General features: G+C 43.6%; 1 protein-coding gene across 1 annotated transcript in view; it reads right to left on the bottom strand.

Moving 5' to 3' along the window:
* The window catches only part of mmd (mind-meld), a 1,436,357-nt gene that overhangs the window by 47,341 nt on the left and 1,374,769 nt on the right, over positions 1-14,247 (bottom strand). The window contains exon 19 of the mRNA XM_065226841.1: positions 13,656-13,699. Coding sequence (XP_065082913.1) covers positions 13,656-13,699 — 44 coding nt within the window. The remainder of the gene's footprint in view (positions 1-13,655; positions 13,700-14,247) is intronic.

Genomic DNA, 14,247 nt, shown 5'->3' with positions numbered 1-14,247 from the left:
AAAGAAGAGATCGAGCCAGCTTGACTACTACCGAATTTGATCGAGTAGAAACCCCTATTGCGATACAGCATAATCTCTCACAATATCGAAATACTTCTAAAAAGCTCCCGGTGAGAGAATACACAAACCCTAAACGACGTTCCACGTCAAGTTCTCCTCATCGGTAGCTTCACTTAAATTCCGCCAGAGGCGCAGCCGCAGCAAAAGAGGTACGCAACATAACAGTCAAATTCCGACCACGCGGAAGACAACAACATAATTATACGGACCCGAAACAACGTAAAAATACTTTCTTCCTCTCATTCTAATATTTGATAGGACTGATCAACAACATAACATCGATTTCAAATCAAAACATTTATTTACAACGGAAAACGGTAAGTTGATTTTATTGTATTTAAACTAAAGCATGCTTTTTGCGGATTTGTTGTGATTGTTTGTATTTCTACTCCTCTTTATTCTACTTCTCTATACTTCTAGCCCTATACTTGTGTGCGTTCGGTACAACTACCTCCTATCTGTGCTGTGCTCTTTTCTGTCTTCTCAGTTAATCCCACGACGATGCAGCAAGCGGGAAACGACGAAGCTTGGCACCCGGGTGTCTATTATTAATGGGTTGGGTGGGCGTCCATATCTGACGATACGTGCGCACGATTTATTTGCCTACACCCAACCATTAAATCATTGGACTTGTCCACATATTAGCAAAATATGCTCTTCGACCTTATGGTCGGCAAAAAAGGTCCTCCGTGGCGCCCTCGCCGGACGCCACACTCAACAAAGAAATTGGAACGGACTCACCAGTTGGTTTTCGCTGCTGTTGTTTGCTGCGCTGCTGTTATCGGCAGCGACGATGATGTTCGACCGTTGGACGGCCAACGTTTTCCACGTGGGTGGACGGTGATCTCACCAACAATGGCAGTTGGTATCCACCAAGCCCCGATACGCGATGAGAAATTTGATCGCTTTCCACCGGACAAGGTGACGGTTGCCGGGATCTTTCGCCCCGGGAAAGCAGGTGATGTCGTCGGAAGTTGGATGTAGTCGTCGGCTGTTGAAATTAATATTAAGCACAAAGCACAAAGGTTGTTCGACGAGCACATTACCTGGTCTAGATTGTTTTTCAATGCACACAAAGTCTAACCTATGCCGCACACTACATTTAGTTTGATTTGCTATAACTAAACAATCAACGATAAATTAGAATTTAAGTACAAGTAAAACCACGTTGTTTTCACTCACTATACAAAACTATACATTAACGCGAACAAAACGACACACTTCCACTGTAAACTGCGGTTCGGACGAAAGTGAAGCGAAACCGTGACCCTCAGATTAGGGAAGGTGACCTCGGCCGAACTTAACGGAAGTTCGATTTTCCCGCGAACTTCTTCGAATGAGATCGGTAATGCGAGAGATTATTCTGATCGTTGGCCACTCGTTCAAAGTCGGGTGTAGCCACACTCTCTCTTTCCCCAACTTTCCCGAAGGTTTCCCTGGACTCGGCCTTGGGAGAAACTACGCAAGGTCGAGTGGCGTTACTCGCGAGGCATTCCAACTTTAACGTAAATCAGCTAGTGTCGTTTCGCTACTGGCATAGATTTTGGCGTATGGATTTGATCTTTTTCGTGTAAATTTCATTTATTACTAATTAAATATTTACAGCATGGAGCAAAGGCTACAAGTAGTTGCTTAAGTAGACGAAATCTACACACCCACAAAGTTTGATTGAAATCTGAGAGGGGACTGACAATTTCTTTGTTGAGTTAGCGTGAAATTCGTCTATAACCATAAGCCATACAGGGCTAGAACAAGAGTTAGTGCTCATGTCCGGATCACTAAAGGAAGATGGAGTATCCCTTAACATTTTTAGACAAGATGCTCCCAACGACCAATCATTTATAAATAACAATTCAACGGAACGTACGGTACAAGATGTCCACGGTTCATCCATTCATTGAATTCTGAAGCATTGTGTTTAAATCTTTGATTAAAACAGGCCCGATGTTTCTGAATCATCTTGCCCCTTAAATGCTGCCCAGTAGGCCTGACCGTTTTGATATATTTTGCGTATCTCTGATGTGCAACATATACCAAATAGACAAGAAAAATGATGGAGGTATATTTATTATTGTCCAAGATGATCGACTACGGAATTTGATGCGTCTGAGATCGAAGGCCCTCAGTAAATACTGTCGTACTCGTAACCCATCCACCAAACGATTATTTTCAACAGCGAGCAACGAATATCGCACTTTATAACCGCATTCTTTACAAGAGCTACACAAGGCGTGTGCAGGCTAATTTACGGCTTAATCTAAAGCAGTTCTGGTCATTCGTGAATACAAAACGAAACGAGGAGGGGCTACCAGTCGAAATTCACCTGGGTGATAGAATCGCCAGTAATTCCCTTGAGAAATGTAATCTTCTGGCAGAACATTTCAAAAGCATTTTCAATGACACTACGGCTTCGTTGTTCTTGCTGAAGCGGTGAGGGACACTAACAGTGATGCTTGCAATTTTTTGATTACCTCGGTTACAGTAGACCTAGTCGAATCCGCCATCAAGAAGCTGAAATTTTCTAATGCTGCTGGCCCTGACGGGATCCCCTCAAGCATCCTGAAGCGATGCTGTTCAGAGCTTACAACACCGATTTCGAAGCTGTTCAATATTTCATTACAGCAGGGGGAGTTCCCTAAGCGTTGGAAATCGTCATTCATGTTCCCGATCTACAAGAAAGGAGACAAGAGAAACGTCGAAAATTACCGAGGGATCACATCACTCAGTGCCTGCTCTAAAGTTTTTGAAATCATCATCAACGACGCATTATTCGCTAGCTGCAGAAATTACATTTCTCCTGACCAACACGGTTTTTATCCCAAGAGATCAGTTTCAACAAATCTAGCTCCGTTCATTTTTTTATGTCTTCGGAGTATGGAAGCTGGAGCGCAGGTGGACGTTGTATATACAGATCTTAAGGCTGCATTCGACCGGGTTGACCACTCTATACTGCTAGCTAAACTTGAAAAAACTCGGTGTATCCTCGGGTTTAACTCGTTGGTTCAAGTCCTATCCGGGAACTTTGTGTTAGAATCGGATCAGAGCAATCGGACTATTTTACAAACAGCTCCGGTGTTCCTCAACCCGAGCAAAGTAAAATATCAAATTGATAACATGTTCTATACGGGTATTACCCGGTTATCACTTTTGGATAACTGAATATGTTATCATTATGGTTGAATTAACAGCCAACATAACAAAAATGATAACGAACAATTGCTCGTTGGATATCACAAAAATAACTAATTTTGTTATCATTGATAATATCTTGATAACAAATTCTGTAAGCCATACAAATTCATTCCATAAATTTCAAATCATGTTATCATTTTGATATCAAAGCCTAACGCTGATAACTGAAATAGGATTAGGGATTAAAAGCACTATTTTTTATTGTATAAATGCGAATCATATTTAAAGTTTTGAACTAACCTTGCATCGTTAATAAATATATAGTGAATTTTTCATGATAACAACTGATAACAAAATTGATCAAGGCTGATAAGTAAATAAGTTATGCGATAACAACTGAATTAACAAAATGATATCTGAGATAACAAGACTTGTTATCTAGATGATATCGGGTTGTTATTCTACTTTGCTCGGGAAGGTAGCAACTTGGGACCATTGCTATTCTCGATTTTTGTGAATGAGGCCGGACTGGTCCTCCCAACTGGTTGCCGATCGTTCTACGCGGATGATGTGAAGATCTATGTGATTGTTCGTAGCTTCGCCGATTGCTTGCGGCTTCAGCTCCTAATCGATACTTTCGAAGAGTGGTGCTCAAGAAACTATCTCACGTTGAATGTACAAAAATGTAATATTATCACATTTCATCGCAAGCTGAAACCAGTGGCATTCAACTATACGATAAATCACCAACTTCTGCAACGTGTTGACAATGTTCGTGACCTAGGAATCACGCTGGACTGCGCCTTAACATTCAAGCTTTATTACTCGGGCATCGTTGCGAAAGCTAACAGACAACTCGGGTTCTCTTTCAAGATCGCTGACGAGTTTCGCGATCCTGCCTGTCTAAAAGCTCTATACTGCTCTCTAGTGCGATCGATCTTGGAATTCAGCTCGGTAGTATGGTGCCCGTATCAAGCAGTTTGGATAGCGAGGATTGAATCTGTTCAAAGGAAATTTGTTCGGTATGCCTTTCGTCACCTTCCTTCGAATGACCCAATGAACCTTCCGCCGTACGAAGATCGTTGTCAACTCCTGGGTCTTGAAACACTAGAACATAGGCGGACTATTATTCAGGCCGTGTTCGCAGCGAAAGTACTTATTGGTGATATCGACTCTCTAGGAATCTTAGCTGAATTCGAAATCTACGCACCCGAACGAGTTCTTCGGTCGAGGAGTTTCCTGCATCTTGGACCTCGTGCTGCGAACTACAGCTTGCATGACCCAATTTGGTTCATGTCTGGGCGTTTCAACGAGTTTTACGAGTTTTTCGACTTTAACTGTGCAGCGGAAACCTTTCGTCACCGTATTCAACGCAGACTCCTGAGAAGAACGAGGACTTCTACCTGATTCACGGACAACTCTATGCCATAGGAGGATAACTTTTTTTATGCTATAGACTTGATTAATGTTCGTTGTAATTGTATTGTATTGTTGTGATTCATGTATTTCGAAAATATATGGGTTTTTACGCCTTTTCTAGGCTTTTTCCCATCAGGCTTCATTTAGACACGTTAAGTCCGATGAAGAAAAACAAATTAAATAAATAAATGAACTGGCTGTGTTGGTGTTAGATTAGATTAAATTCGAGATTTTTCGTGTACTCATTAAGGGTGTCCCAGATCAAATTGCATCACGGAAAAAACGCTGTAGAAAATAATCTAGTTGACCGGTCCTTTTCAAACTTTCAGACAATAAAATAAAACCCATTAGAAAGCTTTTGGCATATTTATTTCATTCAATTTCAATACCACAACCGTACGCTCGCACCTTACGCTTAACTCCACTCATTAGGTTCTGTACAACATCTGGCTGCAGCTTCTTCTGTACGGAAACCCAATTTATGCCCTCCTCAGATTTGACCTCCTTGGAATGCTTCCGTAGTGCCTGCTTCATAATAGCCCAGTATTTTTCGATGGGCCTTAGTTCCGGTGCGTTGGAGGGGTTCATGGCCTTGGATACGAAAGTGACCCCGTTAGCTTCGTACCACTCCAGAAAAACATTTGAATAGTGGCACGAAGTTAGATCTGGCCAGAAGGTCGTAGGGCCCTCGGGTTGCTTCAACAGAGGAAGCAGACGCTTCTGTAGACAATCCTTGAGGTAGATCTCCCCGTTTACAGTCCCGGTAGTCACGAACGGCGCACTCCGTTTGCCACATGAGCAGATCGCTTGCCAAATCATGTACTTCTTGGTAATCTTTGAAAGTGTCTGCTTCCTTACTTCCTCCGGAACATCATAATTGTGCTGCCGGCGAATAACAGTAAAGTCTGTTCTATTTAGAATTTGGCCGCTCAAAATAGGTCATTTCTCCAAGGGAAAGTAAAGTACAAAAACGCTAAAGGTATCATTTTGTAGCATTTTTATTTAGCTTTAAGGAAAGAACACGACAAGAATTATTATTATTTTTTTTTTATTATAGTCACTTTAACACTCTTGGGTCATTCGTGACTTGTCCGGGGGTGAGATTTGAACTCGTGACTTTGGCGTGAGAGGTATGGATGTTAACCACTACGCCGGGGTCGCCCCCGACAAGAATTATTAACCTCATCTACCATCATTTGCCAGCACTTCTCCAAATCAGATGGTGTTTTGATGGTTTTGCCACATTTCTTCAATTTGCGCTTGATAATTGCCCAAAAAATTTCAATGAGTCTAAAATCTGGACAATTTGATGGATTGACACTTTTATCAATAAAATCGACATTATTCTGCTTATACCATTCTATGACATCACTGGTGTAATGGCAGCTGGCTAAGCCAGGCCAGAACTTTACGGGACCTTCGTGTGATTGAATGAACGGCAAAATTATGTTCTGGAGACACTCCTCCTTGTAAAGTTGTCCATTCATAGGGATGAAAACCGTTGTTTTCTTTCCGCGACTGCAGATGCCTTGCCAAATCATCAACTTGCGAGCGAATTTATCTGCAAAGACAAATTTAAATTTATCCGAAGCATCCCCCTTACGTTTAGCAAAGTAAAATTTTTGGCCCGGGATTTGTCCAAAGTCCATTTTTACGTAAGTTTCATCGTCCATCAAAATACGTCCGTTATACTTGGTCAGAACTTGCTCGTACAGCTTCCTTGCACGGTTTTTGGCAACCAGGTTTTGTTTCAGCGTCCTGTTGGGATGTTTGCTGGCATGGTACGACCGGAAACCTTCTCGCATACAGATTCACCGAACTGTACTGAGTGCCGCACTGAACCTTTTCGCCAAATCACGACCGGAGATCCCAGGATTCTCGTAGTTTTCGGTCATATGTTCCACTTCTACGTTTGTTTTGTTTTGCACGATCCAACGTTAGTGTGTCCCGGTAACGTTTACGCACGGGATTTACAGACGATTTTGGAAATTTGAGAGCCTTTGCAATCATTCCTCCTGACCACGTTGGATTTTGCACGTGAGTGTGCAGAATTTTTGCACATCTATCACGTTCCATCTTCGATAACTTTTGAACAAGTATATGAATCCTGATGAAATTTTCACTACTAAATAAACAGTCTTTCCGGATCAAAAGTTTGTCAATAGCTTCTTGCTACGACAACTAGAGGTGCTACAGTAATTAAAAAGAAGCGGCGAAATACTAACTGGAACAGACTTAAGTCCGCCTTTCGTAAGCATCTGGGTGTACAGTTTCCGGGCCCGTGGCTTTCCCATCGTGTTTTGCCGTTCGTCACGATTTGGAGCCTTCTGTACTTTGTATGTATGCAGTCCCTCCCGGCCATTGGCTCTCTGAACGAAAGACTTGGACAGATTCAACTGTTTTGGTCACATCCCTGACCGAAGCATTGGGACACCTTTCACGACTCGCTTGTGATCCTGGTCAATAATAGAACATCCATTCTGATCGCATTTCTCCTTCCGTTCGATGCCCAGAGTTTCGTAGTGACGTTTAATCACACGACTCACCGGTGACTGCACGATTCGGAGTTGTTTTCCGATGTCCCGATGAGCGAGTTGAGGTACTTGCGCAAAATCAATTCGTGACGTTGCTTTTCGGGTAACGTCAACTGTCGAAAAACTGACAGCGATAAAAATACAGTGTAAACAATACACTATTAACTACTTCTACCCAAATGTTCAAGAGAAAATAACCAATGGGTAATTTTCTACAGCGTTTTTTCCGTGGTGCAATTTGATGTGGGACACCCTTTAGCTAATATTGCAGACAGGCTATATTGGCACACACAATGTGTATTCAGGCAACTGATACTGATGTGCAAACAGCAGAATAGTGCCTCCCCCTTTTCCCATGGATGACATCGCATTACAAAGACGATTGGACATTGAGGGCTAATTCCTGTTAGTTCATCGCCAACCCGATACTTATTGCTTGAGGTAGATGTTGAGTCTGAAGAAGAGCCGGGGATATGAGGATTGGATTTGGTTTCCTGTAAATTTGTAAAAGCAGGGACAAGAGTTGGAACCCTTGATTCTAACCAAACTTACTGCCTCAGTTGTTACCGATGGCTTATGAGCTGCTACATCTACTTCTTTCGATGTTCAGGCTTCACCGATTTAAACCTTATCAATAAAGAAATTAAAACATCCTACAGCAAATCAAAAGAGTTCTTATTACAATGCCTTTTAAACAAAGGCACATATAAAAGGATTTAACTAAAATTAACAACAAAATACGGGCTAACATTTTTTTGAAACTGTCAAATTCGAGTTAGGCCCTTCTGACATGTGACTCCACAAACGATCTCTCGTGTGTAGTGTAGCGTAAAGAGACTGAATTGGGTAAAAAGGCGACATCTTATCCATTTGATAGGTCTTCTGCTCGATTGGAATAACTTTTCCTATGACTTTGACAGATCATGGATTGTAACAATTTTGACATGTCGTCTCTTTATAAATTCAGCCTCTTTAGTGTAGCGTAGTTGTCATCTGTAGTTTTAGCGTCCCTGATCGTATTTTTTTTAAATTCTTTATTCTTTCTTAACTTAGCCTATGGCCAGTTCATGTCCGGAGAAAGGAGAGGCCTCAGAGTGAGTAACCTCTAAATACATGGTATATTAACATTTTGTAAATAACTTGGGTTGCTCATTCGACAGCCATTACTCGTATTCATCGGACGTGTGCTCTTTCTGCTCTGCTTAACTTGGTGAAATATTGTAGCGAAAATGAGTGTAGTTCGTAAAAACACACTTGTTGTTGACTTCAGTGTCCTTCCAGTTCGTCCCAATGCGGGAAAAGTGCAAAAATTCTTCGAGAACAATATAAGGCTTCAATATTCGGACGTTAGATGCATTCAGTTTCATAACGTCCGAAATTGTGTTTTTATTGAGATGATAGGCAATGAAGTGGCCTTGCGCTATGAAAAGGCGCACAACTATAAACACGCGATTCTCTGTGCGAAGAGTGAGTTCAAAATCCCGATATATGTGGATTGTGAAGCAGTGACCGTTCGAGTGCATGACCTTCCTCTGGCATGGCCACAAGCCACTATTATGAACCACATGTCAAAGTACGGGACAGTGATTTCCAGTCGACATGAGAAATGGAAGCACTACTTTCCAGGATTCCTGAGCGGTGTTCGAGTTTTGAGAATGCGACTCGAAAGCACCATTCCATCGTACATCACGGTCGACAACGAAACAACGTTGGTAACGTACGACAAGCAACCAAAAACGTGTTGCCATTGTGGCCGAGCAGCACATCCCAAACAGAAATGTTTGGATGTAGCCACATCGAACAATAGCACCGCTCAAGCAGCTCCACCAACCGAGGGTGTATTCAGTATTGCTGATTTCCCGTCGATTGATATCGAACAAAAGCAGCCAACGACATCGGGTCAATCATCTCCTGCTTTCACCGGGTTCTCAGCAGAAGAACAACAGCGAAACACCGAGGATCATCACACTTCAAACGTTGAAAGCAACGACGAAAATTCTAGCACCAGCTCATCAAACGCAACAAAGGATCAAATTGAAAATACCAACAAACGCCGGCTGTCGAAACACAAGGAAAACGAAAAAAAGAAAGTTCGTGCTGATCAGTGCACCCAGAAGATTGGTCAGCAAACAGATCGTTTAGATGATAATAATGCAACTTATCAAATAGGGAATAATACGTTTTATTTGAAAAATAAAAGCGGGAAGGGTTCTAATTGTTAATAATGCTCATCGGCCCAAGCAATGCCTTATAGGCGAGGAAGCCTTATAAATAAACGCAAAAAAAAAAAAAACTTGGGTTGCTGACTCTTCAACTTATATGGAAACAATGAAAATATATAAAATAGTAAACAACAGAATACAAAATGATTTAAAACAAGCTACAAACGAATAATCCAAACAAAACAGAGCTCAGCTGGCATGGGTCCAATAGGGGAAATCCATCCAGCTGAGATATCCCGACGGTCGAAAGTAATTCCTGCTATACCAAGTGGTAGATTTTGGCTTCTTTTAAGAAGATTACTAGTGCTGCCGAGGCCGAAGTATCATTCCCGAGCAGATCGCTGATGCTGAAAGTTAGGCAGAGTGACTCCCGAAGATATTAGATCACCGGGCAGTTGCACAGGATGTGTTCGACGGTGTAGGGTACCCCGCAGATGATGCAGCCTCTGCGGAACGGCAGGCCACCATAGTTATAGTAGAGTTTGGTGTGTCGGTCCGAAGCATCGAAATCACGCGTTGATCCCTCAGGTTCTTCAGTTCGCTCCATGCTTTAGTTGACCCTTTGACTTTGCGGATGAAGGCAGTTCTGTTGCAGAACCACTCGGCCTCCCATGCCGCTCGAATGGTCCGCATGATCCACCGTCTGACGTCCTGTAGGGGTACCTTGTCGGTGAGTCTGGGACCCAAGGTCCTGGCTCCGGCAAGGTGATCAGCAGACTCGTTACCTGGCACTCCGTAGTGTCCGGGATTCAATGTGTAAACGGTGTTCGGTGGGGCGTACTTGATAATCGCCTGGATCCATGGGTGTTTTGGTGCTTCCGAGGTGATCGCATGAACGACGAGTGTGAGCCCGTTAAGATAAGTATCGGTTTGTTGGCTGGCGTCGTAGCGGCACAGAATATCGCTGCAGCCACGGACAAAAAAAAACCGAGCATTGTGGAGGAAGACTGCTGCTTTCTGCAATACCGTCTCCGAAAATCCCGATACCTACTCCGTTTATCGATCGGGAGCCATCGGTGTACCGGTGTACGTGGTCGGCATAGTTGGACCCAAGTAACTCGGCGGCCGATCTGCGCAGAATCACGGATGCATCCCCTGCTTTGAAGCGGTTCTTGATCCGATTGTCCAATTGGATTCGTGAAGAGTGCCATCTTTTCTCTCCATGCCAATGGACTTTGACCACTGGGGGGAGGTCGATGTCGGCGGCCAGGCGGAGGACTCTGTTCCCCTCGTCGACGAGAAAGATCCGTTCGGCCGATCAGTACGCCGAGAACGCGAACTATTTACCTGGTTGGAATGGCTTCGTCGTGGATCGTAATTGGGGTGCTATTGACTCGGTGATGAGACGGACATACGTGGCATCGGATACTCTTCCTGGCGGATAGCTGGAAACCCATCGAGTCGGTCCATTTGACAACGGCAGAGACTGCCGCTTGCGCTTGCCGTAGGGTTCGGATCTGTGTGGGACCGGTGGCCACAATCAGCACATCGTCGGCGAAAACAAATATGTTAATGCGCCCAGGTAGCCGGTCAAATACCCCGTTCATTGCCACCAGAAACAACGTGACTGCGATAACGGAGCCTTGAGGGACTCCGGTCTCCTCGCTGAAACATTTCAACCGCGTGTTTCCCACCAATACACGGAAAGACCGGTCGCTCAAGAAGTTTCGTATGAAATACATCATATGCCCTATTCAAGCCCCAGTTTGTAAGTTTTTCCAGGACGGCTGGCGTCCACGTCCGGTTGAAGGCCTTGGAGATGTCCAATGAGATGATTTCAACGTGGTGTTCCTGGTCGTAGGCTTCCTTGAGGACGTCCCCCAAAGTGGCAAAGTAGGTGGACGTACCGAAACCTTGTCGAAAGGCATGTTGTCGGTGGTCGAGCAAGCTGTTGGTCTCAAGGAACATCTTGAGTCGATGGTTCACCATCCGTTCGAATACCTTGGCCTTCGCGATGTGAGAACGATCGGCCGGAACTTAGATGTGCCCCTGTCTTTTTCGTTTGCCTTCAGGATGGGCACGACGAGACTCTCCTTCCACAGCGTCAGGTAGGTATCCGAGACCCGGAGTTGGTTGAGCATCTCGAGCATGCAACACTTGCCCTCAAGAGGCAGCTTTTTTAAAAGTGGATACCCGAGGAAATCGTCAGAGGACTGAAAGGCGTTGATACTTTCAAGGAAACCAGACCAACTGTTTAGCTTCGCACTTCTCACTTCTTTTCTGCATTGAATATGCAGTGCACGGTACCGGGTTAGTAGCTGTTCCCTGTTTGGGTCATCTCTCGGAGTTCGCCTGAGTTTCCGTAGAGCTTTCCGGCGGGCTTTTACGGCTTTTTTGGTGTCTTCGCTCCAGCAACGAAGCCCTTTTCGTCCAGGTAGGCTACTGGTCTTTGGTCTGGTACCGGATGCAGCATCTAACACCAACTTAGAAAAATCCGGGATGGTTAACGGATTGCGTTCGAGGAACAGGAACAGAATTGTCCCCTGATACTCATCCCAGTCAGCCTCGTTGTACCGCCAGCGACGTCTTTTACTGACTTCTGGGGCCGTGACTGATGAAAGCTGCATTTGGATGGGGTAGTGAGCACTTCCGTACAAATCCGCATTGGTGCACCACGTGACTTTTCCTGCTATGGAACGGCTGATCGAAGAGACGTCGGTAGCCGTGGCGTGACGCCCGTTGAAGAATGTTGGGTTTCCATGGTTGAGCACCGCCATGTCTTCCTGATCGAGTAGGTCCATTAGGATGCTTCTTCTAGGATCCGGACGAGGACAGCCCCAAGTTGGATGATGCCCACTGAGGTCTCCGACAAACATCCTTGGTTCGGGTATAGCTTGCTGAAAACGCCGGTGATTTTATTTGACAGATTTTGTAGCAACGTTCTTCCACATGCAAGGTATGCACAGGCAATCGCAATGTTTGCCGGCTTCTCCAATTGAATAGCAACTATGAGAAGATCAGTTCCCACATCAATCTCGTTAAAAGGTATGCTCCTTAGAACACCGATGGCTACGGAGTGGCGAAAATTGCTTCCTCTTTTGAGGGTGCAGGCGTATTTTCCGGTAAGCGAACGATCCATCTGGTCACCTTGTTAACTTCTTGGAGAGCTATCACCCAGGGTGGATTGCTGTGGCAAAGCATCTCCAAGTTAATGGAGGATAAAGTTGATGGGTACTGGTAGAACAGGAACGGGGTGTCCGCTGATGGTAACGTCCTCGGAGGGACAGCTCAAGTCTTCAAACTCGCTGATATCAAACAAGTGGGAGGCTTGCGTCTGACTAGAGTTGCTGCTTGACAGTTCGCTGTGTCCAGAATAAGAAAGATATAATAGCAGCGCATGCATACGATAACAAAATACCAAATTTTTGGAAGCACCTGCCGGAAAGTGAGATACTAGGTAAAATTATTCGAAATAATAGCAGTTTTTGACTAGATAATGTACACACAAATGTAAAATTTAAAATCCCAAAATTGAACTTGTATGAAAATCGGCCTGCGCTGCTATTATATCGAACAGAACTGTAAATGTTAACGTTACTGAACTTGATTGATAGAGTCAACACATTTTCAAAACGCCTTTTTTAAGTTTTGACGGCTCTCATAAAATCATGTATCTTCAATGAAATTTCAGTTTTATACAATAACGCTGCAAATGCTACGCGAAAAATTATTAATATGAGCTTGCTGCTTATTTTATTTGTCGCGTGGATTCTGGCAGATTTGCCAAACGGCTTAACATAAGTCCAATAAGTCTTAGATTCTCAAATGGTGTGAAATTCCTATATTCGGTTGAAAATTGCCATATAAACTATGATCTTATCTTTTTATAAAATATCAACTGAGCAATTCTAATAATGTTCCTGGACGAATGTCACTCTTGGTATTCAATTATTATCAAATCAGTGCAAACCTATCTTGGCTTTGGTTCAAAGTTCGTACTGTTTACCCTTTTGGAGGCTAGGGTTGAGAAGGCACTGCGACCCCAACAACACGTCAGAAAACAACCAAATAAACTCAACAAAATTGACAAGCTTGGACAAGTTAAAAGGTGTGGGATATTTCAGTTTCGTTATCGCAAACTCATTTCGGTACTGGGCACAATCAGGTAAATTTCAATTCCTGATTATTATTCTTTCTTTGGGCCTTTGTAATCTCAGACAGTAGTGAAGTTGGTGGGCAATAATGAAACAGATATGAAGAACAAGGTTGGTGTGAAGGTAAAACTTGCTTCAACAGAACTTGATGGAAGCTGGGAAAATGTGAGAAAGCAGCTGTGCCGTGTACTTACCGGAATGCATTGGGTCCTCTTCGCTAGCGGATGTTCCCGTCAGCCTACGTAGCAATTTATTATCCCTTGGAAAGACGCATCGGATGAAGAAGGCGGTAGATGAAAAGGGAATGGCATTAGTGGTTGTAGAAAGTGACCGTCTGAGGGCGAAAAATGCTTCGGATGTGTGATTTTCTTGGTTTTTTTTTTTCATTAACGGAACAATCGTAAATGTGAAACTTTTGCGAGAACGATAAATAACCATGCGCCTCCATGAAATTCCATAAGCACGTGATGCCGAATCGGTTTCGCATCCGAAGCGTTTTCCACTTGGGTTCTCTTATGTGTAAACAATTTCCTTATGCAAACAGTACTATCTTAAAAATAAAGAAAAAGCTCTGCTCTAAATGATCACTCCTGGTGTTGAATCACGGGGAACAAGCCAGTGAACGCAACAATCGGTTCTTGCTAATCGAATATTCTAGGATGATTGTATAATGCAAGTCTTTGTTTTTTTTTTTGGTTTCAAATGATTTTGGCACTCTTGGGGACAGTTTGGAACACACTTTCCTGATTCGGGTACTGGATGCTCCTTCTGCGCATATCAAATACA

This window comes from Ochlerotatus camptorhynchus, unplaced genomic scaffold, assembly GCF_037179485.1.
Source record: "Ochlerotatus camptorhynchus isolate MF236.1 unplaced genomic scaffold, CSIRO-AGI_Acam_v1.1 ptg000262l, whole genome shotgun sequence".
Lineage (NCBI taxonomy): Eukaryota > Metazoa > Arthropoda > Insecta > Diptera > Culicidae > Ochlerotatus > Ochlerotatus camptorhynchus.
This window is presented reverse-complemented; position numbering and strand designations above follow the sequence as displayed.